This window comes from Hyperoodon ampullatus, assembly GCF_949752795.1.
Source record: "Hyperoodon ampullatus genome assembly, chromosome: 19".
Taxonomy (NCBI): domain Eukaryota; kingdom Metazoa; phylum Chordata; class Mammalia; order Artiodactyla; family Ziphiidae; genus Hyperoodon; species Hyperoodon ampullatus.
In genome coordinates, this window is record NC_136932.1 from 40,421,951 (window position 1) to 40,448,796 (window position 26,846).

General features: G+C 44.0%; 1 protein-coding gene across 1 annotated transcript in view; it reads right to left on the bottom strand.

The window, feature by feature from the left end:
• NLRP1 (NLR family pyrin domain containing 1) overlaps window positions 1-19,924 on the bottom strand; it is a gene marked incomplete at both ends in the record, with an annotated part of 166,897 nt that extends 146,973 nt beyond the window's left edge. Inside the window, 3 exon segments of the mRNA XM_079725570.1 lie at window positions 18,558-18,698; window positions 18,890-19,040; window positions 19,888-19,924. Coding sequence (XP_079581696.1) covers window positions 18,558-18,698; window positions 18,890-19,040; window positions 19,888-19,924 — 329 coding nt within the window.
• Window positions 19,925-26,846: the final 6,922 nt, after the last annotated feature.

The following is a 26,846-nucleotide window of genomic DNA, read 5'->3' on the forward strand; positions in this document are numbered from 1 at the left end:
CTTGAAGCTGGTCTCCTGTTCCCCTCTGTCTTCTCTTCTCCAGGAGGAGCACTGCCAGCTCTTCCAAATGTTCCTCCAACACAGTGGATTCTGGTCCTTGATATTACCTTAAGCCACTTTCATTTGGTCAAGTCCAGTTTGCTCATGTCCCTCTGAGAGTGTCGGAGGCTCAGTACTTCAGGTGAGTCTGGAGTGGTATAAAGGAGAGTGACATGGCCACCTCCCATATTCTGGACTCCATGTTTCTATTGATGTGACTCAGATGGCATTTATTTCTTGGTAGCCATCTCACACTTCTAATTCAATGAAATAGAACTTAACTTGTTTTTTTCCCGAGTTCTTTTCTGTGCCTGTTGATGCAGAGTCACATTCTTGCATCCTGTGCTAACACAGCCAGATTTCTGGACTCAGATGTAGGTCTTTACTTTGTCCTTCAGGGACTTTCCTGCTGGTATGACTTGGGCTCCTAATTCTGACATCCATCATGTGAATGTCGTGTTTTTTAAATATTTCAAAGCATGGCATCAAATCTCTTTCTATACAGATGAGAAAAACAAGAGCTAGATTGAAAGAAAAGGTTTGCTTAGGAGCAGACAGGTTCTCGAGAAAACTGAGCCTGAGACGAAAACTTATGTTTCATTGGAAAATACAACCTCAGGAAGCAGGAGTGAGGGAGAGGGCGTGAGTAGTAGTTGAGGGAGGGCACCTGGAGGAGAGTGGCTAAGCTGCCACAGCTTCCAACAAGCTGATTCCTTGGTACTGTGCGTCATCTCAGAGAGGCCATGTGAAACTACAGCATCTCCAAAGAGTCTGTCTAGACAGTGGTTCTCTCCGGGGATGATTTTGTCCCCCAGGGAACATTTGACAGTGTCTGCAGATATTCTTTTTTTTTTTTTTTTTTTTTTTTTGCGGTACATAGGCCTCTCACTGTTGTGGCCTCTCCCGTTGCAGAGCACAGGCTCCGGATTCGCAGGCTCAGCGTCCATGGCTCATGGGCCCAGCCGCTCCGCGGCATGTGGGATCTTCCCGGACCGGGGCAGGAAGCTGTGTCCCCTGCATCGGCAGGCAGACTCTCAACCACTGCGCCACCAGGGAAGCCCTGCAGATATTCTTGATTGTCATGACTAAGGGGAGTGCTGTTACCTCTAGTGGGTGGAGGCCAGAGATGACGCTAAACGTCCTACAATGCCCAGGACCCCTGCCCCCCAAGCAAAGAATCATCCAGCCCAAAGTGTCCACAGTGCTGAGGTTGAGAAACATTGATCTAGGCTAGATGCGAAGGGGAGGAAGGGACAGGTTGATCTGTTGGCTCCCATAGTCCTTTGGTTAAAATTCGCCCACCCCAAGGGTGTTAATTCCTGACATTTCTGGGAAATCCAGTTGGGTCTGGTGGTGTCTCTTGTCTCAGCAGCAATGAGGAAGCCCTAAGTTGGGAGGCAAGAGGCCTGTGGAGCAGGCATGAGGGGGGGGTGCATCGCGGTGCACCCCTGAGGGATTTAGGCAAGTCCCTCATCCGTCCCAGTGGTGGAGGCAAGGGCAACCTGAGACCACAGGAGCAGAATAAGCCACAACTACGGCCGTTCCGTCTAGAAATCAAGGCAATTTGCATGTCTCCAGTGGCACATCCACTGAACCCTCTCTAGGCTCATCATTTTGAGTCAACATCTCCAAGATGCGGTTTTCTGGCCAGTGAATAGATTGGCATCATGTCAAGTGCCCAGCCCAGGGCAGTTAGCCGTGGCTGTATGTGGGGAAGAATGGGTCAGGGTCAGGGGCACATGAGCTATAAAACACAACTACTTATTCAGCAGAAACTGTGGGTAGAAAAAGTTCCATTAGAAGTAGAAGTAGGGCTTCCCTGGTGGTGCAGTGGTTGAGAGTCCGCCTGCCGATGCAGGGGACACGGGTTTGTGCCCCGGTCCGGGAAGATCCCACATGCCGCGGAGCGGCTGGGCCCGTGAGCCATGGCCGCTGAGCCTGCGCGTCCGGAGCCTGTGCTCCGCAACGGGAGAGGCCACAACAGTGAGAGGCCCGCGTACCGCAAAAAAAAAAAAGAAAAAAAAAAAAAAAGAAGTAGAAGTAAGTGGGACTGGCGGTGATCAACATCCTTGATACTCTAAACTTTGTAAAATCCACCTTAAAGACTTGGTGGAAGGAGGTGGATGTAAGCAGTGGTGTGCTAGTAAATGTTTAATAACCGGCTCTGTGGAGGGGAGAGGTGTGCCCCCATTTGCAGTGTTGGCCGCTTTTTGTGATGTAAATACGTTTACAGTGACTGATTTCAAGTTATGAATGTATTAACAGTCAGCTTGTGGATTCCCTGAAAATGGAACAATTAGCTCTTAGAGCCAGTGGGAGCTGCTATAGCATGCAACTGCATGAGTAAATCAATTAATTAACAGAGGAAGAACTTAGCATGGCAGGAAAGTAGTTGTAAAACGTTACAGACCTTTCTTTACCTCCTTTAGTATAACCTTCCCTCCAATTCTAAGCAGCCCCATCATTCTATGTTCCTTACTTCAGAGAAGGGGCATGGTATGGCGGAAAGGAAACAGTTGTGAATTTCTTCCTGGAGGTTATGTTATAGAAAGGTCTTTTGGACATTTAGACAAAAATGTTTAAGTCTAGGAGGTTGAGAGAAGTAGCTGCCATCTGGTCTCTGGAACTGAAAGAATTCCAAATGCTGAGAGAAGGAAAAAAAAAAAACCAAAATGGTGGGGGAAAAGGCTGAGAGTATAGTTGTACGCGCGTCCCAGGTGGAGCACCCCCGGCCCTCCTGGAATAGCCCTGAGGAGGCAGCACGACCTGAGAGGTCCGTGGGATCTGGGAGCAGAGATCTGTGCCCCATTCGCTGGGTGGACCCAATGGAAGCCCAGAGAGAGAAGGTCCAGCTATGGCGGAATTCCTGCTGTACCATGGTGTGGAAGTAGCTGACTGGTTCCTGGGTTCTCAGCGACTCACCCATCCTGGCAGGCCCACCGATACCTGGGAAGGGCATGGGAGGGGAGACACCTGCAGCCTGCTGAGCAAGTGGGGCTACCTCTCTAGCCAGGTGGGACAGCAACCCAGCTGAGGGTCTTGGCAAGGTCATGGCGCCAGCAAAGCTATCCCAGAAAGCTGATCTCGGGTCTCATTCTAACGCTTCCTGAAAACAGCCAGGCACCTAGTGGCTGTTGAGGAACAAGTGGCCTAGCAATCCTTTTCAATTGTACTTCTTCTACATGGCAAGCAGAGCATTTGCTCCTAACTTCAAATAGCTGCATTATAATCAAGTTGCATCAACCTGTTTTATGGTTTTTATTTTAAATTTTTTTATTTTTACTTTTTAATTGAAGTATAGTTGAGGTACAGTATTATATAAGTTACAGGTGTAGAATATAATGCTTCACAATTTTTAAGGGTTATACTCCATTTGTAGTTATAAAATATTGGCTATATTCCCTGTGTTGTACAGCATGTCCTTCTGACTTATTTCACTTAGCATAATGCCCTCCAACTCCATCCATGTTGCTGCAAAGGGCAAAATTTCATTCTTTATTTTATCAGCCTGCTTCATATTTAAGGCCAGTAAGTTTCATCTAACTTGGAGGACGGTCTTCAAGCAAAAGGAAAGTACCTGGTTACAAAATGCTGTATTTAGGGCACACGTATCCCCCAAAGAGGACTTTTCTGGGGACTTCTACCAATACATGGGTTCACACTTTGGCACTCTCACTTCCTACCCATGTGATCTTAAGCAAATTTGCCTTGGTAAACTTATTTTCTCTTCTGTAAAGTGAAGATAGTAATTGTGTCTACTTCAAAGACTTTTTGTGAAAATTAAGTGCATAAAATTAATTTATTAAATTTATAAATTTAATGATAAATTAAATTTATATGCATATAAAGCACTTAGCACCACACTTGGACACATAGGAAGCACTGGGTGAATATTCACTACCTCTGTTACTGTTTTGCATTGTGATGCTGTGGTCAGTCGGTCAGTCGGTGTAGTGGCTGCAGAGGGTCAGGACCGGGGCAGAAAGCAGCTTCTTGGAATTCTTCCAGCAGCCCAGTTTGTCGATGCCCTGTTAAATTAAGACCCATTAATTCATTGTGAAAACAAGCCTTCAAAAGGGCCTGGAATTGGCAGCTCCTTGTCCTGAATTAATGCTGCACAGCACTGCCTTATTTTAAGAGTAATAAATGCTAACTCAAGGGTGGAGAAAAGCTTGGCTGCTGTGTTCACTGGGTGGCCAAGCTGGTGGCTCCTGGTGTCATCCGTTCGCTGGCTGGAAGCGGCCACGTTTTCCCGGCAGTGAGTCAGCCCAAGGCCACGGCCCCCAGCACACACTGTGGATGTGAAGTGGGTACAGATGCCTTGCCAGTGGTGAACAGGTGGTGAAGACAAGGCTGGTGCCTGATTGAGCTGGATCTGTGCTGTTGCAGGGAGTGTACTCGGCAGCTCTGTGAGGTTGCAGAGGGAGTGCTGGGGAGGGTGGGGCTAGGAGAGCCCCCAGTGGGGGCAGGAGCTGCCCTTGACCGGCCAGGTTCAGGGGTCCATCTGGGGTAGGAGTTGGGGTGAGTCTGCGGAAAGCTGACCTGCCTCCAAATCTCATCCGTCCTATGCTTTACCACCGAATCACATGGCTCAGGGCAGCCATGCCAAGATGAACCCAAAAACCAAGCACACAGAGAAATGAGAATCTGATCTATTTGCTGACTTAAGGGGGTCATTTCACAATCGACAAGTGACCCTGAAAGCCCTCAAGTTCAAGAAAGCTGCTTATTGGGATTCCTAAAAAAGTTACTTCTAGTTACGGACGGTTATAGCTGAAAGAGACTTCAAAAATCCTTCTGTTCAAATGCCCAATATAAAAATGTACAATTTGTTTTTATTTTTATCAAAGTTATACCTAATTTTTTTAAAATTAATTAATTAATTAATTAATTTTTGGCTGCTTTGGGTCTATGTCGCTGCGTGCAGGCTTTCTCTAGTTGCAGCACGCGGGGGCTACTCTTCATTGCAGTGCGCAGGCTTCTCATTGCGGTGGCTTCTCTTGTTGCAGAGCACGGGCTCTAGGCACACGGGCTTCAGTAGTTGTGGCACGCAGGCTCAGTAGATGTGGCTCGCGGGCTCTAGAGCGCAGGTTCTGTAGTTGTGGCACACGGGCTTAGTTGCTCCACGGCATGTGGGATCTTCCCGGACCAGGGCTCGAACCCGTGTCCCCTGCATTGGCAGATGGATTCTTAACCACTGAACCACCAGGGAAGTCCAAAGTTATACCTAATTTAAAGAGCTTAATATGTCTATGAAGCTTTTTACTAGAAAGAGTCCCTCTCCCTTTTTTCTATCCCCAGAGGCAAAAATTTTCAACTTTTCAGTCCGTTATTTTGGTATTTATCTTTTATCTTTTAAATATGGAGCTTGTAGCAACTTTTTGATTTTTCAGTTTTAGGCACTATCTACTGGTTTCCTTCTGTAGATGACAATGATTTTCCTCTGTCACGTCCCCCTGGCCACCACATTCCCTCTCCTCCCAGGAGGTGGTAATGGTTTTGGTGAGATCACCCAGCAGTGTTCACATTATGATGCCTCTGTAAGTCCCCTGACAGCAGGATCATATAATCTCTTAGGCTTACTTTTCCTTTCTTGCCCAATCTTCCATGCAGTTCATCATTGTCTTGGTTTTTTAAATTTCATTGATTTTCTATGGACTTATCACCAACCCAACACCAAACTCCCTGCCAATTGTCTAAATCTCTTCTTAAGGTGTTCAGACATACCGGGAATTCTGTACTTTTCATTTCTTTGACCAGTTCTGGTCTGAGCTGTGCGTCCTCTCAGCCTGCTGCTTGGTTGTTATCTGGGACCTCCTGTCCCAGCATCCTGGAGATTCCCTCTCCAGGGAATCTCCCCTGTTGGAGCTCCTGTTTCCTCTGTTCCGTGTTTCTCTTTCTCTGTTTACTCCCCTTATTTGCTGAAACACATCTCCAGTGTCATCATGAGAAATACACCTGGGTGGTAGATTTTTTTTGACATCTTACATGTCTGAAAGTACTTTTATTTAATCTTTACACATAATTGATAGCTTGGCTGGGTAAAGACTTACAAGTTGGAAATCATTTCCTTCAGAATATTAAAGGCATCGCTTACTTGTTGTCTAGTTTTCCAGTGTTGCTGTTAAGTTTTTTGTTTGTTTGTTTGTTTGTTTTTTTGCGGTACGCAGGCCTCTCACTGTTGTGGCCTCTACCGTTGCGGGGCACAGGCTCTGGACACGCAGGCTCAGCGGCCATGGCTCACGGGCCCAGCCGCTCCGTGGCATGCGGGATCCTCCCGGACCAGGGCATGAACCCATGTCCCCTGCATCGGCAGGCGGACTCTCAACCACTGCGCCACCAGGGAAGCCCTGCTGTTAAGTTTTAAGCCATTCTACTTCTTGATCCTTCATATGAAATCTGGAAGCTTGTGGAAACTTCCTCTTGTTCCCAGTGCTCTGATGCTTTGGGAGCATGTGCCTTCATATGGGCTTATTTTATCCACATTGTTGGGCACCTGATGACCCCTTTCAACTTGAAGCCTGCAGTTTTGAAAATTTTTATTCAATTTTTCCTTTCATGATGTTCTCTCTCCCATCCCCCTTCTGAAACTCCTACCTTTTTTTTTTTTTTTTTTTTTGGCCACGTGGTTTGTGGGATCTTAGTTCCCTGACCAGGGATTGAACCAGAGTCCTCCGCAGTAAAAGTTCAGAGTCCTAACCACTGGATGACCAGGGAATTCCCTGAAACTCCTATTGTGTGCGTGTTGGACCTTTTGGACTAATCCTCCAAGATCTTATATTTTTTTCTCCTATTTTCCTCACATCTTTGTCTTTTGTTTTATTTTCTGGAAGATTTCACTCAACTTTATTTTCTGCCTTTCTATTTTCATTTCTGCATAATTTTAGCTTTCAAGAGCTATTTGTTATTTTTTTTTTGTTTCATTCCTTTTTTGATGACAATCTTCTCCTCCCTGCTATGATTGATAGCTTCCCCCCCTCCTCTCCTTGCATGGTCTCTGCTTCCTCCAAGTTGCTTTTGCCCCCATGTTTGTTTAAGTTTCTGTCTTTCACATCAAAATTTTCTTCAAATATCTGGGGGCCTTGGCTGTGGTGTGCATTTAAAATCTGACTAGAAGCTATGCTTGTGGGGGAGCTGGTAGATTATAGGCTTTACTATAGTGGTCTTTGGGGACCCCCCCCCCAATGTTAGCATCTTTAGGTTTTTCCTTTTGGGATTGTCAGATGACCTAGAGAAGGTCTTCCCCTGTCCTGCTTGACTTTCTGGGAGCTGAGGGAGGGAAGAGGCTGGCAGTGGGGCAACATCAAACATGTGAACTTTTACTAACCGCCTCTGCTCTCAATTGTTCTTGGTGTTCTCCAGTCCCTATGCTTTTTGTTTCCCCAGAGAATAGACCTACCAGAGGCTAAGCCTTCAGTCCTTCAGTGGGAGTGAAGAAAGTGTCTTGGGATCTAGCTATTACTACTTCAATAGACTTTCAACCAATGGCATTGTTTTAGTCACATTTTAACCCTCATTTCCAGGGGCACAGGGTAGTAGTGGTGGGTGGTCTGAGATGCAAACCAGGTTACCTGTTAGCTTTCCTTGCTCCTAATTGAGAATTCAGATTTCTTAGTTATGACTCCTCCAACTTCTTTCCAGCTTCCAACATTTTGTTGCAACTGCATCCTTTCACTTAAAAAAATAAAACCAAAAAACCTTATGGGCTTATCCCTTAAAAGAAAATAATTTTATTGCTCTTTTAGTGGGGTTTGAGATAGAACAGAACAAATGTATGTGTTTCATCCACCACCTTTCATGGGAAGTTTCTTTTTAAAGTCACAAATAATACATGTTTACTGTAGAAAAACTAGAAAATAAAGTTAAGAAAAAAAAGAAGAAAATATAATCAGAATAATAATGCCTTTACTCCAGGAGGACCAATGTTAATATTGTAGAGGTAGATCCTCCCATTTTTTCACATATATCAATTATATATAAATATATTATGCATATATACAATGATTAGGAATTTTTAACTTGTTTCCTCACTTACCAATATATTATGAACACCTTTCCAAGTCACTAAACATATTTCTAAAATTATTTTAATGGTTTATAATACTTCACCAAATATCTCATAATGCAGTATATTTTGGTCCATTTCTGTATTATTGGACATTTCAGTTTTGTTTACTAATTTTTTAGGATCATAATAATAAAAACTCTAACAAACAGGTCCATTCCCAAAGTTTTCTGTAATCCTTGATTATTTCCTTAGGTGAAATTTTTAGAATGGCTGCACCAAAAGTGTACTCATTGTAATTCTGTTAATTCTCATTACCCAGGTGTCCCTACGAAAGAGGACATGCATTTCGTCATCAATATAGCAGAGGCTGGTTTCTTTGCCTTTGCCAACACAGGTATCAGATTTTAAAACACCTCCCATCCAGGGACCCAAATGGTGTATTACTGGTGTTTTGATTTGTGTTTCTTGGATTACTGCTGAGGCCCAGCATCTCCTCCTATTCACTGGCAGTGTATATTTCTTCTTTCTGGATGGACCTCACAGTGGGTTTAAGGTTTACAGTTACACTCAGGTATGCAGAAATGTAACTTTCTTAATTTTTTATAAGTAAGCTTCACTTGTTCCTGGGCGCCCCCATTTCCACTCAGCAGAAACAAACCAGCTTTGGATTCAAAGTAACTCACTGCTCAGTCACCTCTAGGTGAAGGCATCTTGCCTTCTGGTCTTCTCTCTCATCCCTTTGTGGGAAGGGTGCTCGGTCCCTTTACTACTCTCAGGCAGCCTCTGTACCTACTGTTGGTGTCCCCCGCTCTCCAGACCCCTCCCCAAGCTGAAGCAGGAGCTGCAGAAGCCCATGAGGTTTGGGTACAATAATAGTCTTTAGACGCAGACAGGGGACAGGTCTCTGGGCCACATGGGAGGACAACTCAGAAGGAGGGCTCTTTCTGCCACCACTTCTATCCTACTGATGTCATTCCCCCACTCCTCCAGGTAGCTGCCAAGGTTCAGGTGGAAAACATAGAGAAGACCCTCTGCTCTCCAACTTATCTGTTGGCAAGGGAAATTCACCTCTGTCTCCCTTGCTTGATCTCCTTTCTAATCGCTCGTTTCTCCTAAGAGAATTTAATTGCCTTTGGGGTGGAAAAACTCCTCTCACCTCCTGTTCAGCATCCTTCCAACTCTGTTTTCTTGGCACTCCAGGCTTTGATCTTTTTTTTTTTTTTTTGGTGGCATTTAAAAAGAAAGCTGTTTCTCTTGCAAATTAAAAATGCTCTATTGTTCCATGGAAGTCTTTAAAATCTCCTTTTTGAAAGTTAAATCTGAGCAATAACCTTTTTTTTTCTAAGCCAGTGGTTCTCACCCCTGAGTGCTCATATACTCATTAGGATCACCCCAGAGCTTTTAAAAATCCTGATGCCTAGGCAGCACCCTAGAATTCAGACCACCTGGAGGGGTGTCCCAGGCATCTGTATAGTTTTAAAGCCCCCCAGGTGACTCCAGGGTGTAATCAGGACAGAGAATAGCTGTTCCAGGCTGTGAGTGTCCTCCCCACCCCTGGGACAATGGATTTGACCTCACCGCTTCCTTGAAGGGAGAAGGGCTCCAGGCACCTGGGTGACAAAGCTGGGCTCTGCCACTGAGGACATGAAGGGTTGTCAACACCTGGGGCTCACACCTGTATCTGGGGGGCTGGAGGCAGAAGAGCCCCTCAGCTGGGTGTGGAGTCCTCCTCAGCTGGTTTGACAGGCCTGAGACTGAGGCTCTATAGATGCATCCCCACAGGGGCCGGAGAGGACGACTCTACCCCCCAGGCAGGAGGTGAAACAGGTTCTCATTAACTCAGCCTCAGCCAGTGCATGAAGGGAAGGGTTTCCTTGTTGCTAGAGCCTGTCAAGGACCAATATGTTACAACATATGTTTTACAGCTTCCTGGGGTCTCTGATAAATCTTTCGAGACTCCTTTATTTGCTTTTTTTCCCCCAAGGTTATGAAGCCAACTGTTTCCCTCTGCTTACAGATGCTCTGAGGCTGAGAGCTCATTTCCGTCGGAAATTAGCCTCAGAGGAGGGAAGCTTCTGGGGGCAGCTGGTGTTCCTCTCACAGGATGAGGTTGCAGGCAGTCGTGGGGTTGGGATGACACCCTCCCTGGCCATGATTTTCTGCATATATGCTCGGAACCCAGGAGAGAAGGGTCTCACAAGAGCGAACCACCCCCTACCCCGCAAAGCTTGGTAAAAACGACTGTGTTCTTTCCTTCCCAGCTGCGTACTTTTGCTTTCTCTGTGTAAGGCATTTCAATTAGGCACATACCCTGCCCTCAGGACACTGGCCAGGTAGCCGGGGAGATAACATGTAATGATACTCGCTACCATTATTTCCAGCACTGACTGCATGCCAAGCACAGGTGATAGAGATAATAATAGAACTAAAAAAGCTTCCAACTTATTGAGCCCCTAACGTGGGCAGGCCCTTTAGAACGCTCAGTAATCCTCACTGGAACTGAATATATCACTTCTTGCTACTGGAAGGGTGGTCCTGAACCAGTAGCAATGGCATCACCTGAGACTCTGTTAGAAATACGGAATATCAGGCTAATCCCAGACCCACTGAATCTGAATCTGCATTCTAACAAGATGCCCAAGGGGTTTCTGGACAGATTGCTTCCCCTATTTTACAGATGAGGAATCAGAGGCTCAGTGGGAATTGAGTGACTTGAAGAAGGCCACAGGGTATCCAGAAGCTAAGTAGGGATATAAACCTGCTTCACAGGACTCAAGGGATATTGGTAAAGGCTAGACTGCAGCACAGCTGGGGAGCTGAGTACTGGAGAAAGAGCACTCCCTAGATTTCAGATGGAGGAACAGCCAGAAGGGCTTCCTGGAAGAGGGAGCATTTGAATCAGACCTAGAAAGGTGAGCAGGACCTGCCAAGAAGGGGGCTAGTCTATCTGAGGTGGAGGAAACAGCAGGAGCACAAACAGGTTGGTAGAAGAGTGAGTATCATTCACCAGAACCTTCCCTTGGTGGCTGCTGGTACGTTAATTAAACATGAGTCCACCAGACTGGGGTGGTCCCAGTCTGGCAACCACCTTGGCATATATACCTTGGCAGCATATATAAGTAAACCAGAACTGAAGCCTGTATGTGCCTCAAGGTTAGGAAATAAAAACCTGAGGACAACCAATCACAAACAGCCGGCTAGGCTTTCCCAAATCAGACAACCACTTCAACTATAGCCAAGTCATTTTCTTGCTTTGACTTCTGTGTCTTTTCAAAAAAGTCTTGCCTCTAGCTCCTGTTGTTGGTACACTCCTAACCACTTTCAGTTTGAAACTGTCAGGTTTGAATTGATTTTTGCTCAAATAAACTCTTAAAAATTTAAATACATATCAACTTATCTTTTGACACTGTGATCTTCTATGTTCAGAACAGCAAAGCATTTGAGGCGGGATGTTGGTGATTCAGGAAAACTTTGTTTTCCCCTTGATCTGTGGCTGCCAGAGGGGGCCGCCACACTGCTCCTGCCTGGGCTGCAGGATGCTGAGATGGACCTGCCTTGAGATGTTCCTGGCCCTTGGTCCCTGCTTTTTGGGTCTAGTGACCCCTTTCCTCCCCTGATTTCCTGCTGTAGCATGCTCCCTCAACGGCCCACGCTCAGAGAAGCGCTCACAGAGCCCCTGGCCCTTGGACAGAAAACCCCTCTTCTGGGCAATAACCAATGGTCCAATTGGAACCCATGTTGTAACCTTGTCTCCTGAGCCTGTTCTCACTTCCAGGTCTCTCCACTCAGCCCAGAATTTGCCCTTGACTTTCCCCTGTCACATCCTTCTTATCCTGACTCAAGGTCACCATCTGGGAAAGCATTCCCTGATCTTCCCAGGCTGGGTTGGGCGCTCCTGCTCTGTGATTCCACAGCCCCTATCCTGCCCGCTCTGCTCGGTGGTGCTTGTCACATCATACTGCAAGTGTCCACTCTGCCTCCTCATGAGACTCTGGCCCCTCCTCAATGGCAGGTTCTGGGTCTTTCTCCTGTGCTCCCAGCATCTGGGGGAGCAGCTGACATAGGAAGTGCTGGGTGAGTAACTGTTAGACAAGCAAGGGTAGGTTTCTCTGCCTCTAATGTCCAGGCATGGAGCGCTGATGGGAGCAGCAACATGGCAGCTTCCATCCCGGTAGCTGTTCCTCTCGGGATACTCTCCTCCCAGCTTCTCACCTCCCACACACCTCCCAGCCTCTTCATTGTCTCGCCTTTGGCTTTAATGCTTGTGAGACCATCCAGGATAATTAAGAGAAGTTTTATGCTGTTTATGGGGCTTCGATCAAAGATTTTAATTAACCTACCTTGCTTTAAGCCTTTGAATGTTCAGTCCCCAGGGCTGACCATTTGATAATGGAGTTAATGCTTCTAGGCAGAGTGGGGGGAGGGGGAGGCTTCAACAAGGAGGGCCTAGTGATTGTCTCTTTAACTCTTCCCAAGATGGATAGATTTCAGCTCAACATAAGCGATTGATCTCAGTCTGAGCTGTTCATGGGTGAATGAGGTGTTGGGAGTGATGCGGAGAAGCCCGTCCCTGGAGGTTTGCTAACAGATGCTAGACAAGCTCCTGGGAAGGATCTTAAAGCCGTGAGTCGGTCATCGCATCACTGATCTGTCTAGGTCACCTTTAGGGAATTGCAAGCCCTGGGAGTCATTCTTTCTGTCCCCATGCCATGCTGGGGCAGGGCAGGGCAGACTCAGCCTGGCTCACAGAGACACATACCTGTGGCTCTGGTTTGAGGCCCATCTCACATTTCTGCTAGAAAGATGCAGATCAAAGGCAGCAAACCCATGGAGCCAAAACCCCTGCAAAAATCACCCTTCCAACCAGCCTCCATCGAAGCTGCAGCAAATACTGTATGTGCAGATACCACTTCAGGGATTGGAAGCCCCAAACTGATTGTCACTGGGGAGGCAGTTGCCTGCAGGTAGAGGGACCTGAGCAGATATGCACTAGGGACCCCTCAAAACAACCCACCAGAACAGGCCCTGGCTGGTCTCAGATGCTCTCTCCTCCCAGGCACCAGCATCTCATTTAACGCAGATGAGGATCTTGGTGGGACAATCGGATGCCCTAACCTTGGAGGGAAAAGAAAGTGCATTTGGGAATGTCTGGGGTGGGCGGGGTGCATGGGGTGGGGAGGAAGATGGGGTGTTATGATTAGCTAAGACCTGCTGAGCTCATTGTCTTCCGGACACCATGCTAAGTGCCCTACATGTATCACCTCGTGTAAGTCTGCTTGGTATTATTATTTTCCCCATCCTACAGATGCAGAAACCGAGGTCACTTGAAATATGGCTTCCCAGGAAGCCTGGGAAGTCTGCAGGAAGAAGGCCATGGAGTTTCTGGCTCTTCCTCGTCTGGACTCCATCACTCATTCCCTCAACATCCAGCACCTTCCCACCTGCAAGAGCTTACTCATTTCTTCCTCTATTATCCTTCAAGGTTTGGCTGAAATGTAAGTGACCAGCATCCCCCATCCCCCAACATCCCCAGCTCCCACCCTGCACCCTGGCTGGACTTTTCCCTGGATTTCTAAAAGGCTCCCTTGGATTTTTATCTTGCCAGTTTTTTTCCTTCTTCCTGGCATGATAAACACCTGATTTAATGTCCAACTTCACCCTATAGACAGAGACCGTTTCCAGGTGGGAGCATATTTGATTAAGCTGTGTCCTGTCCGTGCTGACCGCAGCAATAACACCCAGGTTCACGAGTAGATATTGGGTGAAGTGAGAGAGGAAAAGCTCTCCTCTCCACCCTCCCTGGGTTCCATGAAGACAGAAGTGGTAAAGTCTTAACCAGCAAGTATTTCCCAAGTCTCTACAATGTGCCATGGGTGTCGGGGATAAGGTGGGTGCTTCTCATCATAAGCCCTTCTGAGTCGCTTGTGTTTTTAACATATGTGCGTATATTAACTTGACTTTAAAATGTATGATATGGGCTTCCCTGGTGGCGCAGTGGTTGGGAGTCCGCCTGCCGATGCAGGGGATGCGGGTTCGTGCCCCGGTCTGGGAGGATCCCGCATGCCGCGGAGCGGCTGGGCCCGTGAGCCATGGCCGCTGGGCCTGTGCGTCCGGAGCCTGTGCTCCGCAATGGGAGAGGCCACAACAGTGAGAGGCCCACGTAAAAAAAATTAAAAAAAAATAAAAAAAAATAAAATAAAATGTATGATAAACAAATGAACTAATGGCGTTTCCTTTCCTCTTCCACGGAAATCACCTACCAGAGGGCAGAAAGCCAGACTCCAGTTGGCTAAGCTAAACATGAGCCTGGTAGGGGTGCCCTCAGCTCCCCATTTGGGTGGCCTAGATTTTGAGAGAAACCCCTGTGTATCCCAATTATGTCTAAATGCCTTCAATTATTTGGAGAAAAAACAACAACATTTCTATAGGAAGCCGTCTCTGGGAGAGTTGTGGGCGGGTATAACACGCCAGGTTGGACAAGGGGACCCCTTCCAGGCCCGCACGTGGGGAGGGCGAGGGTGGCCCAGGAGAGGGCCTTGGAGAGGAATGCTGCAGACAGCAAGGTTCCTGAGGCAGGGGCGGGCTGGCACCCAACGAAGATGCATGAGAGGATGTGCCCAGGCATCTCTTTCCACATCCAGAAATTGGGTGCAAGGCCTGAAGTTTCCCTACACCTTCCAGAAGTTCAGATGAAGAAAAAGCGCAGGTTCTCTGCTATAAAGATCGGACACATTTAGAAATTGATTAAGCAATAAAGGAGAACAAGGGCTGGAGTTATTTGGGACAGTACTTATTATAATGCACACTTAATTAATGTGTGGGTTCTGAGAGCTTCCTCCCAGAGCTGACATCCTCCTTGGCTAAGGGGACTTCAGAGATCCTGGGGTTCTAGTCAGGGTCCCCAGTACCCTGACTCTGATCTCAGCTAAGCCCCAACCAGGAACATAACTGAGTCTTTTCTCTGGTCACAGAATGAGCCACAGGCTGAGCCCTGACCTTGGCCGTATACTTATCCCTAATCCTTACCACATACGGACCTCAGCCCGTGACCTCAGCCTCAATCCTGACTGCGGTCACTGATTAAGCCCTGACTTCACAGACTAACCCTTGCCTGTGACCCTTCTTAAGGCACAGCCCCAGACAGAACCGCAGCTCAGCCACTGGCTCTCACATCAAGGGGGATGAGTGGGGAGGACGTGATGGAGCTGGGCAGGTGTCCCCCTCCCCCACCACTGGAGGCTCAGATGAGAGCTCCCAGCCCCCCCTGGTGGCCCCTGGGTCGGGGCAGGTGGAGGGCTCGGGAACTTAGGGGCTGTGTGGGGTTTTCCAGGCCCTGTCCTGGCTTCACATGCAAGGCTGATTAACATGCACCATGCTTCCCTCCATCCCCAAGTGCCTTCTTCACATCATTGCTTCACTGATTAATTCCTCAGAACAAAGCACCCGGCACTTATGTGCAGATTGAATGGAAGATCCCAGAGGCCCTTCCCAGTGCCGGCTGCCCAGTCCTTTCCCGAGCACTTGCTCTGTTGAAGTGTCTAAGGAGTCAGGAGGCCGTTAACTGGACCTGAAAACAGCGTTCTGCCTCCAGGATGCTGGGTTTGCTGGTTCCTGGGAGATAGTTTCACCCTAGAGCCAGCTTAAGAGAGTGACATTTGACATTCTGACTAACTGATGTATTGGGTTAAAATCTGTCAGTACGTGAAAGTGGTCCTTCTTTACAAACACAAGATAAATGTAGAAGTTATCTTACCACCAACAAGAGTGTCATTATCATCAGCAGCACCATCATCACCATCATCATCATTATCATTATATCATCATCATGGCTCTCTATAGGAGATGCTTTACCTGCATTATTTAACCTTTAAATATCAGGAGTAACTGTTTAAATATTAAAGAGTAAATGTGATACTCTTGTTGAGTATCACTACAACAAGAGAGGCCATGGCACTCCATTGAGTTCAAGACCAGGAAAGCAAATTCCTCAGTGAATTTGTAGGTTTCCCATTACCAGCCTCAGAAGCATGTGAAATCCATATAATTTTCCTTGTTTCCTTGGCTGCAAGGAAATTCCAGAATTTCTTTCGATTGCTGAAGCTTTCCTCAGCTGGAAGTTTCTCCATATACCTTTCCTCTACCCATCTACCTTTCCTCTACCCATCTACCTTTATTTTTTGCTCCCCTCCTCCCAGTCTCCAAATCTTGTTTTTATGGCATCTGAATCTACACTACAAATGTGTGTGTATAAACAAACTGATATGTCAAATATTATTCTAAAGTCAATGTGTACATCATGTTTGGGTTTCTCTTCCAGTGTTATGGAGTAAGTGCCTAACAGACTGATCCTCCTTTGGATAATAATTATAAAGTACAGATAAAATATAAAAATCCTGAAGGCTCTGAGGAATAAACAAAAGCAGGCAGATTTTGTTTGGTTTTTGAAACTTGGAAGGGACAGGCATGCGGTGAAGTTCCCATTTTCATGACTTTTAATCTGAGGGAAACTGTAGCCATGATACAGCATAAAGCAGTGAAAATTCTGACTGAAAACCATTTATGCAACTGGATGAACAGGACAGAGTCAGAGGACAGCTGCTAGAAAGTGAGGGAAGAATTCTAGAAATGAGAAGATCAGAGAGGGGAGCCCCAATTCTGTAAATAAATTCTGCTCCAAGTCTCTGGCTGATCAGAGTAGCTTGCAGCTAAGGCTAAAACAACTGAAATGAAATTTGATCTGTCCACTCCACATTAGACAGTTTGTGGTTTGAGTCTAACCTAGTTAGATGCCTGTTAAACAGACACTAACACTTTTCACACATTTCAGAGTTATATGAAGTACACGGAGTCTTCAGAACATAATCTGCAAAATTCAGATACAATGCAAAATTATTTGACATATGAAGAGCCAGGAAAATGGGACCCATGCCTTTATTTGGGATTGCCAAATAAATTTGGTAATTTAATAAAATAGTTGCTTTAATAAAAATTAAAGCAACTATTACAGTCATGGCAAACATGCTTGTAATGAATAAAAAAGGAGAAATCTTGGCAGATATATAGAAGCTACAAAAAAGAACCAAATGCAAATTCTAGAACCAAGAAGTAAATATCTAAAATAAAAAATTCACTGGGTGGGCTTCTCAGTGCAGTAGAAGGGATAGAAGAGTGAGTGACCTTGAAGACAGATGAATAGAAATGACTCAGTCTGAGGAAGGGAGAGAAAGAAGATTGGGAAAAACAGAACAGACCTTCAGGGATGGATGCGGGCAACATCAAAATCTCTAACACACAAATAATTGGCATCCTGGAAGTGGAAGAGGGGAAAAATGGGATAAAAACTATTTGAAGAAATCATGGCCCAAACTTCCCAAAATTTGGTGTAAAGACATACAGATTCATGAATTTCAGCAAGTCCAAATCAGAATAAATAAGAAACAAACCATGCCTAGGCATGTTGGAATTTAACTGCTAAAAACAATGAATCAACCGAAAGGGGTTTTACTACAAAGGATTGTTTTTTTTTAATTTAAGATTTATTGAGCATATACTGCGCATCAGGCATGGTTTGGGTGCTGTGAGCATAACCTAGGGCTGGAATCTTCTTTAGGGAAGGAAAGGGTGGTACTGGAATTGGCCTGAGATTGAGTTTTGTGCAGTAAAACCAAATTGACATGAAGAATACAAGCAGAGCACACCCAGAGTCCAGGACATAGAGGCAGTTCAAGAACACTGGACAGTGTTGAGCTGAGTATTTTAGAAAAAGAGCATCACGGACTTTTGGGGGAAGGGATTGAAATCTCATGGTAGGAGAGACTTTAAAAGACCAAAAATTCAGGAGATGAGGACCAGGGGTTGGGGGCATGTGTTAGCATTAAACACAAGTAACTATTTTCTTTTGCTCTTGAAGGCTTGAGTCTACCTAGTGGGGAACATAGCCCTGGAGAAGGAGGCCTCAAGGAATCTGCTAACACTGAGATGAAAACTAAGAATTGGTGTCCTGGGACTTGGTGTTAGTAACTTCTTAGGTGAAGAAGGATGGATTTCTGGTTCTGCAGAACGTGGGTGATGCTTGCTACTCTGTGTGTGTGCATGTGTGTCCAGATGCAGGGTGCTGGGGTGTGTGTGGATCAGCAGTCTCGGCTCATTCTTTCATGTCTTCACTATTATTTGAGCCTCGAGGATGCATGGGAGCTGACAACACAGTGATGAGCAGGACAGACAAGGCCCCAGCCTACTCTAGGGTCTGCTGGGAGAGACAGAAAACCTGCAAGAAAACACAGCCCTATGACAAGGGCGTAGGTGCTGGTGGTTTACATGGGAGACGACCTCGAGAGGCAGTTAGGAGGTGGGGAAATTGAGGCAGGGAAGGGAAGAAAGCTGACAACCTGTGTGTTAATGAAGGGGTACTACTGGATGCACCTGAAACTCCATCAGGTGGGGATGCTCTGAGCACGGTGATGTCCCAGGTGGAGATGGGGGGATTCACCTGCTTTCTTCCTTCTCTCACTGGTTGAGGTCTTTCTTCAGGGGAGTTAACTTCTCCAGCTCCTGGGTGGTGTCTGGTGCAGCCGGGGTGGAGGACCCCTTAGGCTGAGAAGCAGGGAGCCTCGCAGAGGGGCTGGACCTGTCCCCTGCTGCTGAAGGTGACCTGGAGGTGGGGGGCAAGAGCCCACTACCCGACCACCCATGGCCAGGACTTTGGATGTTCTTTTAAAGTGCAAAGGGAGCCACAGAAGCTTTTAAACAGAGGCGTGAAATGACCTGAGTTAATTGTAAAATTCGAGAGAGGCGCAGACTCCTGGAGAAGGTGAAGGAGGATGCAGTCCAGGGCACACACACTGGCCCCTGAGAGGAGCAGAGACGTTCTTCACTGAGGCAGGGATGAGGGTCTGAGTGTGGGGACCCAGCGGCAGGTTTGGCGAGAAGAGGAGGGAGTTTCTGTCGATGGTTTCCTTTTTGTCCTCCGTGAAGAGTGAGGTGCCCTCCTGGGCTGAAATGGGGGCGGGAGGAGGTTGAAGGGGAGAAAATGTAGAGGACCACGTTCTGCAGGGCTCACCTCCCCGTCTCTGCTCTTGTTTGAATTTTGTCAGCGGCGTGAATCTAAATTGTAACTCATCAGTTCATTTAATGTGATTTTCTCTGGCAGCATTTCGCTGCCCCACTGCTGGCAGTCAGAAATGAAATAATTGGGTTCAAGCAGGCTTGGGTTTTGCCAGGAGAGCACAGCCCCGGCAGAGGGAAGGGTGTTGGGGGCCACTCTGCAAGGAAGACCTGTGATTTGCAGGCCCCTGGAATCAGGGTGGTGGCTGGCGCCCCAAGGCTCATGTCTGTGTGCTCAGGGCATTGGAAGGATGTGCATCTCAGGGTGAGTCAGGTTTTGGGGATGGTCCTTCCCTTTCTTGGACTTATGCTCCACAACTGAAAATCTGTTTACTTCCACACCATCCCCTTTCCACTGTACTCTGGTTCATCCACTAGAAGAGTAGTGAAAAACACATACGTGAACTAGCCCAGTGTACATTGTTGAATTGCAAAAGCCTATTTTTGACATCAAAATGTTTTCTGAACGTCCAGATGAGAGAGTTATTTAATAGCTGTTGATTAAGAAGATATCTAATGAAAGGCTATACTTTGGGGACATTTATTTATCTAATTGTATATTTCATAGGTATTATGCTAATACGTTCTTACTTTTATAAGGTTTAAGCAGTACAGAGCAAACCACGGTAAGTTAAAATTTCCAGACGCAAGTCAAGGTTTATCCCGTGTTAGTGAAAAATCTAGTGTGGATGGTAAAGGGAATGAGCTGGGTCCAAATACCCTGGGGAGAGACTTACCTTTCTGAGCCAGACACTGACCTCTTCCTCCTCTCATGCCGACTAGCTGGGCATCACTTGCTGTTTGACTTCACGTGGTCCTAAGAAATCATGTTCCTCTCAGTGGTGGGTTAGATTTGTGGCATGTTTGGAACCATCATCAGACATGATTCATTAATCACAAATATCAAGTCCTATAGCTGAGAAGTAAAGGACGACAAATCGATCTGGGGCTATTAATTGGATGTTCCCAAGCAACAGGGTTTCATCTCTGACAAGGAGCCCCTTCACCCAGGGGTGTCAGCTCTGAGAGACCCATGGCCCTGCCTTCCCTCAAACCTCACAGAAAAGGTCTCCATCTCACCCTCAAAGATGCTGAACACACAGTTCACTTCAGTCTGAGTTTTGGGCAAAACATTTCTTCCACACGTGAAAGTCATCCTTTCTTGCCTCATTACTCATCCCGCTTCCCTACAGATAAACATTGTCAGTACCTTGACGTGTGTTCTAATATCCCTGTTGCTCTTTATGTAGGGGTGTGTGTGTGTAAACAAGTGGTATCATACTGTGCAAATTATTTTCAACTTGATTTTACTTGATGACATGTCTTGAACATCTTTCTGCATCAGTACACAAAAGCCTACTGCATGATTTTAACATTTGCAGAGAATTCTGTTGTTTCAGAATTTATTTAGCCACTCTCCTATTGATGTACATTTACAAATTCCCCAACCCCCTGCGGTTTTGCTATTACCAACCAGGCTACAGCAACTATTGTTGTACGTGTATTTTTTGCACATAGGCCAGTATTTCTTCAGGCTGGGTTTCTAGAAGTGAAATTGCTGGGGTAAAGGGAATGAATATTTAAACATTAGTGGATGATGCCTGATGGCTTCCAAATGACCTCAGGGTTCACACTGCTTCCAGCAAGCATCTGAAAGCACCCGTTTCTCCATATTCTTGCTAACATTTGTTACTATCAATCTTTTTAATTTTTGGCAATATAATGAGTGCAAAATCATCTCTCATTATTGCTTTAAATTCCATTTCCCTGGTTCCTAGTGGAAGCTGTGTATTTTCTCATATGGTTATTGACATTTGTATTTTTCTTCAGTGAATTGCCTATTCCATATACTTTGTCCAATTTTTACTGTGTTGTGTGTCTTTTTAAAAAATTGCTTTGTATAAGATCTTGATGTATTCCAGCTATAAATTATTTGTGTGTCAAATGTGTTACATATAATGTCTCCTCATTTGCTGTTTGTAATTTAACTTTGTACATAAGGTATCATTTTTCAGGAAAGTGTTCTAAATTTTATGAGATTAAATATGCTAATCTTTTATTGTGTGGTTCAGGGTTATGTGTCTTGTTTTGGGAAAGTCTTTCCAACACCTAGATTATAAGAATTACTTCACAGTTTTATTCCAACCCTTTTATAGTTTCTTTTATTTTTTTATGTTCAGCTTTTTAATCTGACTGGAATTTATGTTTATGGTGTAAATTATGTGTCTAACATTTTTTTTTCAAACAGATATACAGTTTTCTTTGAACTATTTCTTGAATAGTTCTTTCTGTCCTAGGGATTCAAAATGCTGTCCTTATTGCAAATAATATTTTAAAACTAATTATAAATGTATGTATTAAATTATTTACAGTAGAACACTTTGAATATCTCCTACTTCTTGTATTATTATTTTCATTATAGATGAAATTGCCATATAGACACAAGATATATGTATGTATATACACACACAAGAGTGTTTGTAGATTCTTTTCCATTCCTGTGATCAGTTTCAGTCAGTTCATGATGCTAGAACAGAAGACCGCAGACTGGGTGCATTAAGAACAGAAATTTATTTCTCATAGATCTGGAGGCTGGGAAGTTTGAGATCAGGATGCCAGTATGGTCGGGTTCTAATGAGCACCCTCTTCCTGGTTCACAGATTGGCTGTCTTCTTGCTGTGTCCTCACATGGGGGAGAGCAGAGAGAGAGAGGAAGCAAGCTCTTTTGTCTCTGTCTCTTCTTAAAATGGCACTAATCCCATCATGAGGGCCCCACACGCATGACCTAATTACCTCCCAAAGGGCCCATCTCCAAACGACATCACACTGAGAATTAGGGTTTCAACACATGAACTTTGGTGTGAGGGGAGAGGGAGGAACACAAATATTTAGTCCTTAGCACTATTCCTATGCTTGCACCACATCATTTAAACAAATATAACTTTAATAGTTTTTCTCATCTCTGTTCAGACAAATTTCCCATCATGTTTATTTTTCAGAATTGTCTTAGATATATTCATACATAAATTAATCCAACTCCATTCTTCCATTGGTTGGAAATAATATACTCTCCTACTATTCATTAGTGATCTTTAGATTACAACATGCTTCTTCGCTTATCAAAGTCTAATGTTGATCAGAACTTTTATTTCCCTCCTGCACAATGTAAGGATCTCAGAACAGCTTTATTCCATTTATTCTTCATTCATGTGCTGTTGTTGTGTATTTTAATTCTATACATATTTCAAATCTCACAAGGCAATATTATTAGTGTTTTATATAATTGATATTCATTTTCTAAAATTAATTAATTAATTAATTTTTTTATTTTTGGCTGTGTTGGGTCTTCGCTGCTGCGTGCAGGCTTTCTCTAGTTGTGGCGAGTGGGGGCTACTCTTTGCTGCAGTGCACAGGCTTCTTATTGCAGTGTGTTCTCTTGTTGCAGAGCACAGGCTCCAGGTGTGCAGGCTTCAGTGGTTGTGGCATGTGGGCTCAGTAGCTGTGGCTCGTGGCCTCTAGAGTGCTGACTCAGTAGTTGTGGTACATGGGTTTGTTGCTCCGCGGCATGTGGGATCCTCCCGGACTCGGGCTCGAACCCATTTCCCCTGCATTGGCAGGTGGGCTCCTAACCAGTGCACCACCAGGGAAGCCCTTGATATTCATTTTGATTTATCTACATATTCACCTTTTTTTCCTCTTCATTCTTTACTTCTGATATTGCGTCTGGAATCATTTTCCTTTTAGTATTTTCTTTAGTGCAAATTGTTTAGTGGTGAAGTCTCTTCATTTTTGCTTTTCTAAAATTGTCTTTATTTCTTTGTTCTTGAAAGGTGTTTTCACTGGGTTTAGAATTCTAGATTGGCAGTTCTTTTCTCTCAGTACACTGAAAATACCATCCTTCTGTCTTCTGTTATTGCTGTTGAGGAGTCAGCTGTAGGTCTTAACTGTTCCTTCTTAGACATAATCTGATTTCACTCCCACCCCTAGCTGTATTTAAGATTTTCTCTGTCTTTGGTTTTCTGTAGTTTCACTATGATGTGTATGAATGTATATTTATTTTAATTTATTTTGCTAAAGTGTCATTGGGTCTTAAATCCATGGATTGGTTTCTTTCATTAATTTTTGAGATTTTTAAAGCCTTTTTATTCGTTATGGCTTCTGACCTATTCTCTACTCTCCTTCTGGGACTCCAGTTAAACCTATGTTAGTCATTATCACTGTATCTATGTCTCTTACCCTCTGTTCTGTAATTTCCATCTTTCTGTCTTTCTGGGCTTCATTCTAAATATTTTCTTCTGACATATATTTCAGTTAATTAATTCTCACTTCAGCTGTGTCTTGAGTTCTGAATTTTAAACATTATCTTTTTCAGTCTAGATTTTCTGGTTGGCTCTTTTTCAAATCTGCTCTGACACGTTATATGTTGTCAGATCCTTTTCATTTGGTTCTGCCAGGTGCTAGCAATCTTGGATCACCTTAATCCAATTTCAGGGCTTAAAATATTCTGGAACATCTAGTGATTTGAAACTGAGAGGCAGTCTGTGTGATGGTTGATTTACTTCAGGTTCACCTAAGAATGTAACTCTTTGGCATCTCAAACTTCAGTGTGAGTGGTTCATTAGGGTCCCTGACCAAGCTTTCATAAGTGTTCCTTAGCTTATAAATCACCTCGTCTAGATTTGAAATTGAGGTGGCCTCCATTTCCAGGTTCACCTCTTTGTATTTCTGTCTTCTTTCAGATCTTGGTGTGATAATTCCTCACTATTTTGTTTACTCTTTGATGCATCTAGAAACCTGCTTTTAAATACTATGTCCAGATTTTTTTGTTTATCTTTGAGGTGTGTGTGTGTGGGGGGATGTTGGTTTGAATCAACATGGTTTGCTATTATCAGAAGTGGAAATCCTACATTTTCTCTTTCACTTACATTTTGGAAGCAGTTTGTCAAGTTCTAACACATTCCTGGTAGGATTTTGAATGAGACTACTCTATTTATAGAGTCACTGGAGGAGAATAGACATGTTTACAGTATTGAGTCTTGCCATTCAGGAATATAACATATATGTTAAAAGCTCTCTTATGCCTTAGAAAAGCTTTATACTTTTCTTAATAGATAAGTTGTCAATTCATTCATGAATTAATTTCTAAATATTTTATGGATTTCACTATTAATGAGAATGGAATGCTCTATTCCATGGCTTGGCAATCTTTGTCTGTAAAGGGCTAGACGGTAAATATTTTAGGCTTTGTATTTCTGTTGCAAATAATCAACTCTGCCTCTGTGATGTCAAAGCAGCCACAGGCAATATGTAAACAAATAGGCATAGCTATGTTTTAATAAAGCTTTATTTACAAAAACAGGTAGTGGGTGGATTTGGTTCACATGCCAACTCCTGCTGTAGTCCATTACATTTTTTTAAATTAATTAATTTATTTATTTACTTTGGGCTGTGTTGGGTCTTCGTTTCTGTGTGAGGGCTTTCTATAGTTGTGGCAAGCAGGGGCCACTCTTCATGGTCGTACGCGGGCCTCTCACTATCGCGGCCTCTCTTGTTGCGGAGCACAGGCTCCAGACGCGCAGGCCCAGTAGTTGTGGCTCACGGGCCTAGTTGCTCTGCGGCATGTGGGATCTTCCCAGACCAGGGCTTGAACCCGTGTCCCCTGCATTGGCAGGCAGATTCTCAACCACTGCGACACCAGGGAAGCCCCATTACATTTTTTAAATTGTTTACTTCTGTTTTTTTTTTTTTTTTTTTTTGCGGTAGGTGGGCCTCTCCCTGTTGTGGCCTCTCCCGTTGCGGAGCACAGGCTCCGGACGCGCAGGCTCAGTGGCCATGGCTCACGGGCCCAGCCGCTCCGTGCCATGTGGGATCTTCCCGGACCAGGGCACGAACCCGTGTCCCCTGCATTGGCAGGCGGACTCTCAACCACTGCGCCAACAGCGAAGCCCTATTTCAGTGTATTTTAAAGCTATTAATTTTAAATTTTTGATCTTATAGTTAACAAACTTAACGAGCTCTCACATTAGTTCTAGTGCCTTCTCATTTGATTTTCCAGAGAGATGATTATATGATCTGCAAACACTGACAAATCCCCCTCTTCTTTCCCAATGATTACACTTCCCATGTAATTTTCTTGTCTTGTTACACTCCCTAGAACTTCCAGTACAAGGCTGTATAATTATGGTGATAGCAGTCATCTTTGTATTTTTAATCTCTTTTTTGGAGGAAATATTTCAAATGTTCTCATCATTAATTGTGGTGTTTATTGTAGGTTACTAACAGATGGGCTTTGTAAGATTAAGAAAGTTTTCTTCTATTCTGAGAATACAAGGGCTTTAAGAATGTTGAATGAATTAAATGGGTAAAGATGGCCAAAGGTACAAACTTCCAGTTATAAGTAAGTCCTGGGGATATAATGTACAGCATGGTGGCTATAGTTAACAATACTGTATTGTATATTTGAAATTGCTAAGAGAGTAGATCTTAAAATTTCTCACCACAATAAAAAATTTTTTGTAACTATGTGTGGTGATGAATAACTAGATTTATTGTGGGGATAATTTTGTAATATATACATATAACCAATCATTATGTTGTATGCCTGAAACATGTCATGTATGTCAATTATATCTCAAAACAAAGAAAGTTGAATTTGATCAAATGTTTTTCCACCCTCAATTGAAATAATTTTTTGTTTCTAGTCATTTACTTTATTAATGTGGTGATTTACAATTATAGATTTCATAATATTGAATTGTTCTTCTTGGTGATAATATATTATTCTTTTAATACAGTGATGCATTTGATATGCTAATGAATTCTTTAAAAATTTCCCATTTAAGAACTTAAGTGAGATTGGCTTGCAGAATATTTTTTTGTGTTACCCTTACTTGGTTTTGGTATCACGGTTATGCTAAATTTTATGGAATAAAAAGGGGTGATTTCTGTATACTTTGGAATATTTTGTATAGTTAGGTATTTTCTGTTCATTCAAGATTTTAGTATAACTGGCCCCCACGTCCTGATGGAGTGGTACCTATTTGCAAGGTAATTGTTAACTATTATTTCAATTTCTTCCACAATTAGTTCATTCAGAATTTCTATCTCTACTTGAGTACATTTAGGTAATTTTCCTAGGAAAGTATCTATTTTATCTAGATTTTTTAATTTGTTGAATAAAGTGATTAGTGTTCTCTTACAGTTTTAAAAGTCTTTTCCATAACTGTAATTAGGTGTAATTTCTCATTTTGAATGTTGTTTATTACGCCTTTTCTCTTATTTCTTCATTGCCACTGGAAATTTGTATATTTTACTGGTATTTTTAAAGACAGCTTTGATTTTACGGATTAGGTCTACTTTTTTTTCCTGTTTTGGTTGTGCTTTCATATTTTATGGTGTTTATGTACTATGTCCAGGGAGAAAATATTTTAGTTTGTTATTTTTGCGTTTCTTATTTTGATGCTCAAAATTTTCATTTTCAAGCTATTCAATCAATTTTAAAGAGATACCTTTATTCCTCTTTGAAAGCATGTTCTGAGTTTGTTGAGTTTGATTTCTTTCTTTCATAGAGTTGGTTTTCCATAAATACTTAATGAACTTTTCATGTATCCCATACCCCAAAACACAAGCCCATCGTGCCTGCCTGTGGTGCTTTGAAGGAGGGGTGGTAAGTACTCACTGAGGAGGGATTGACTGG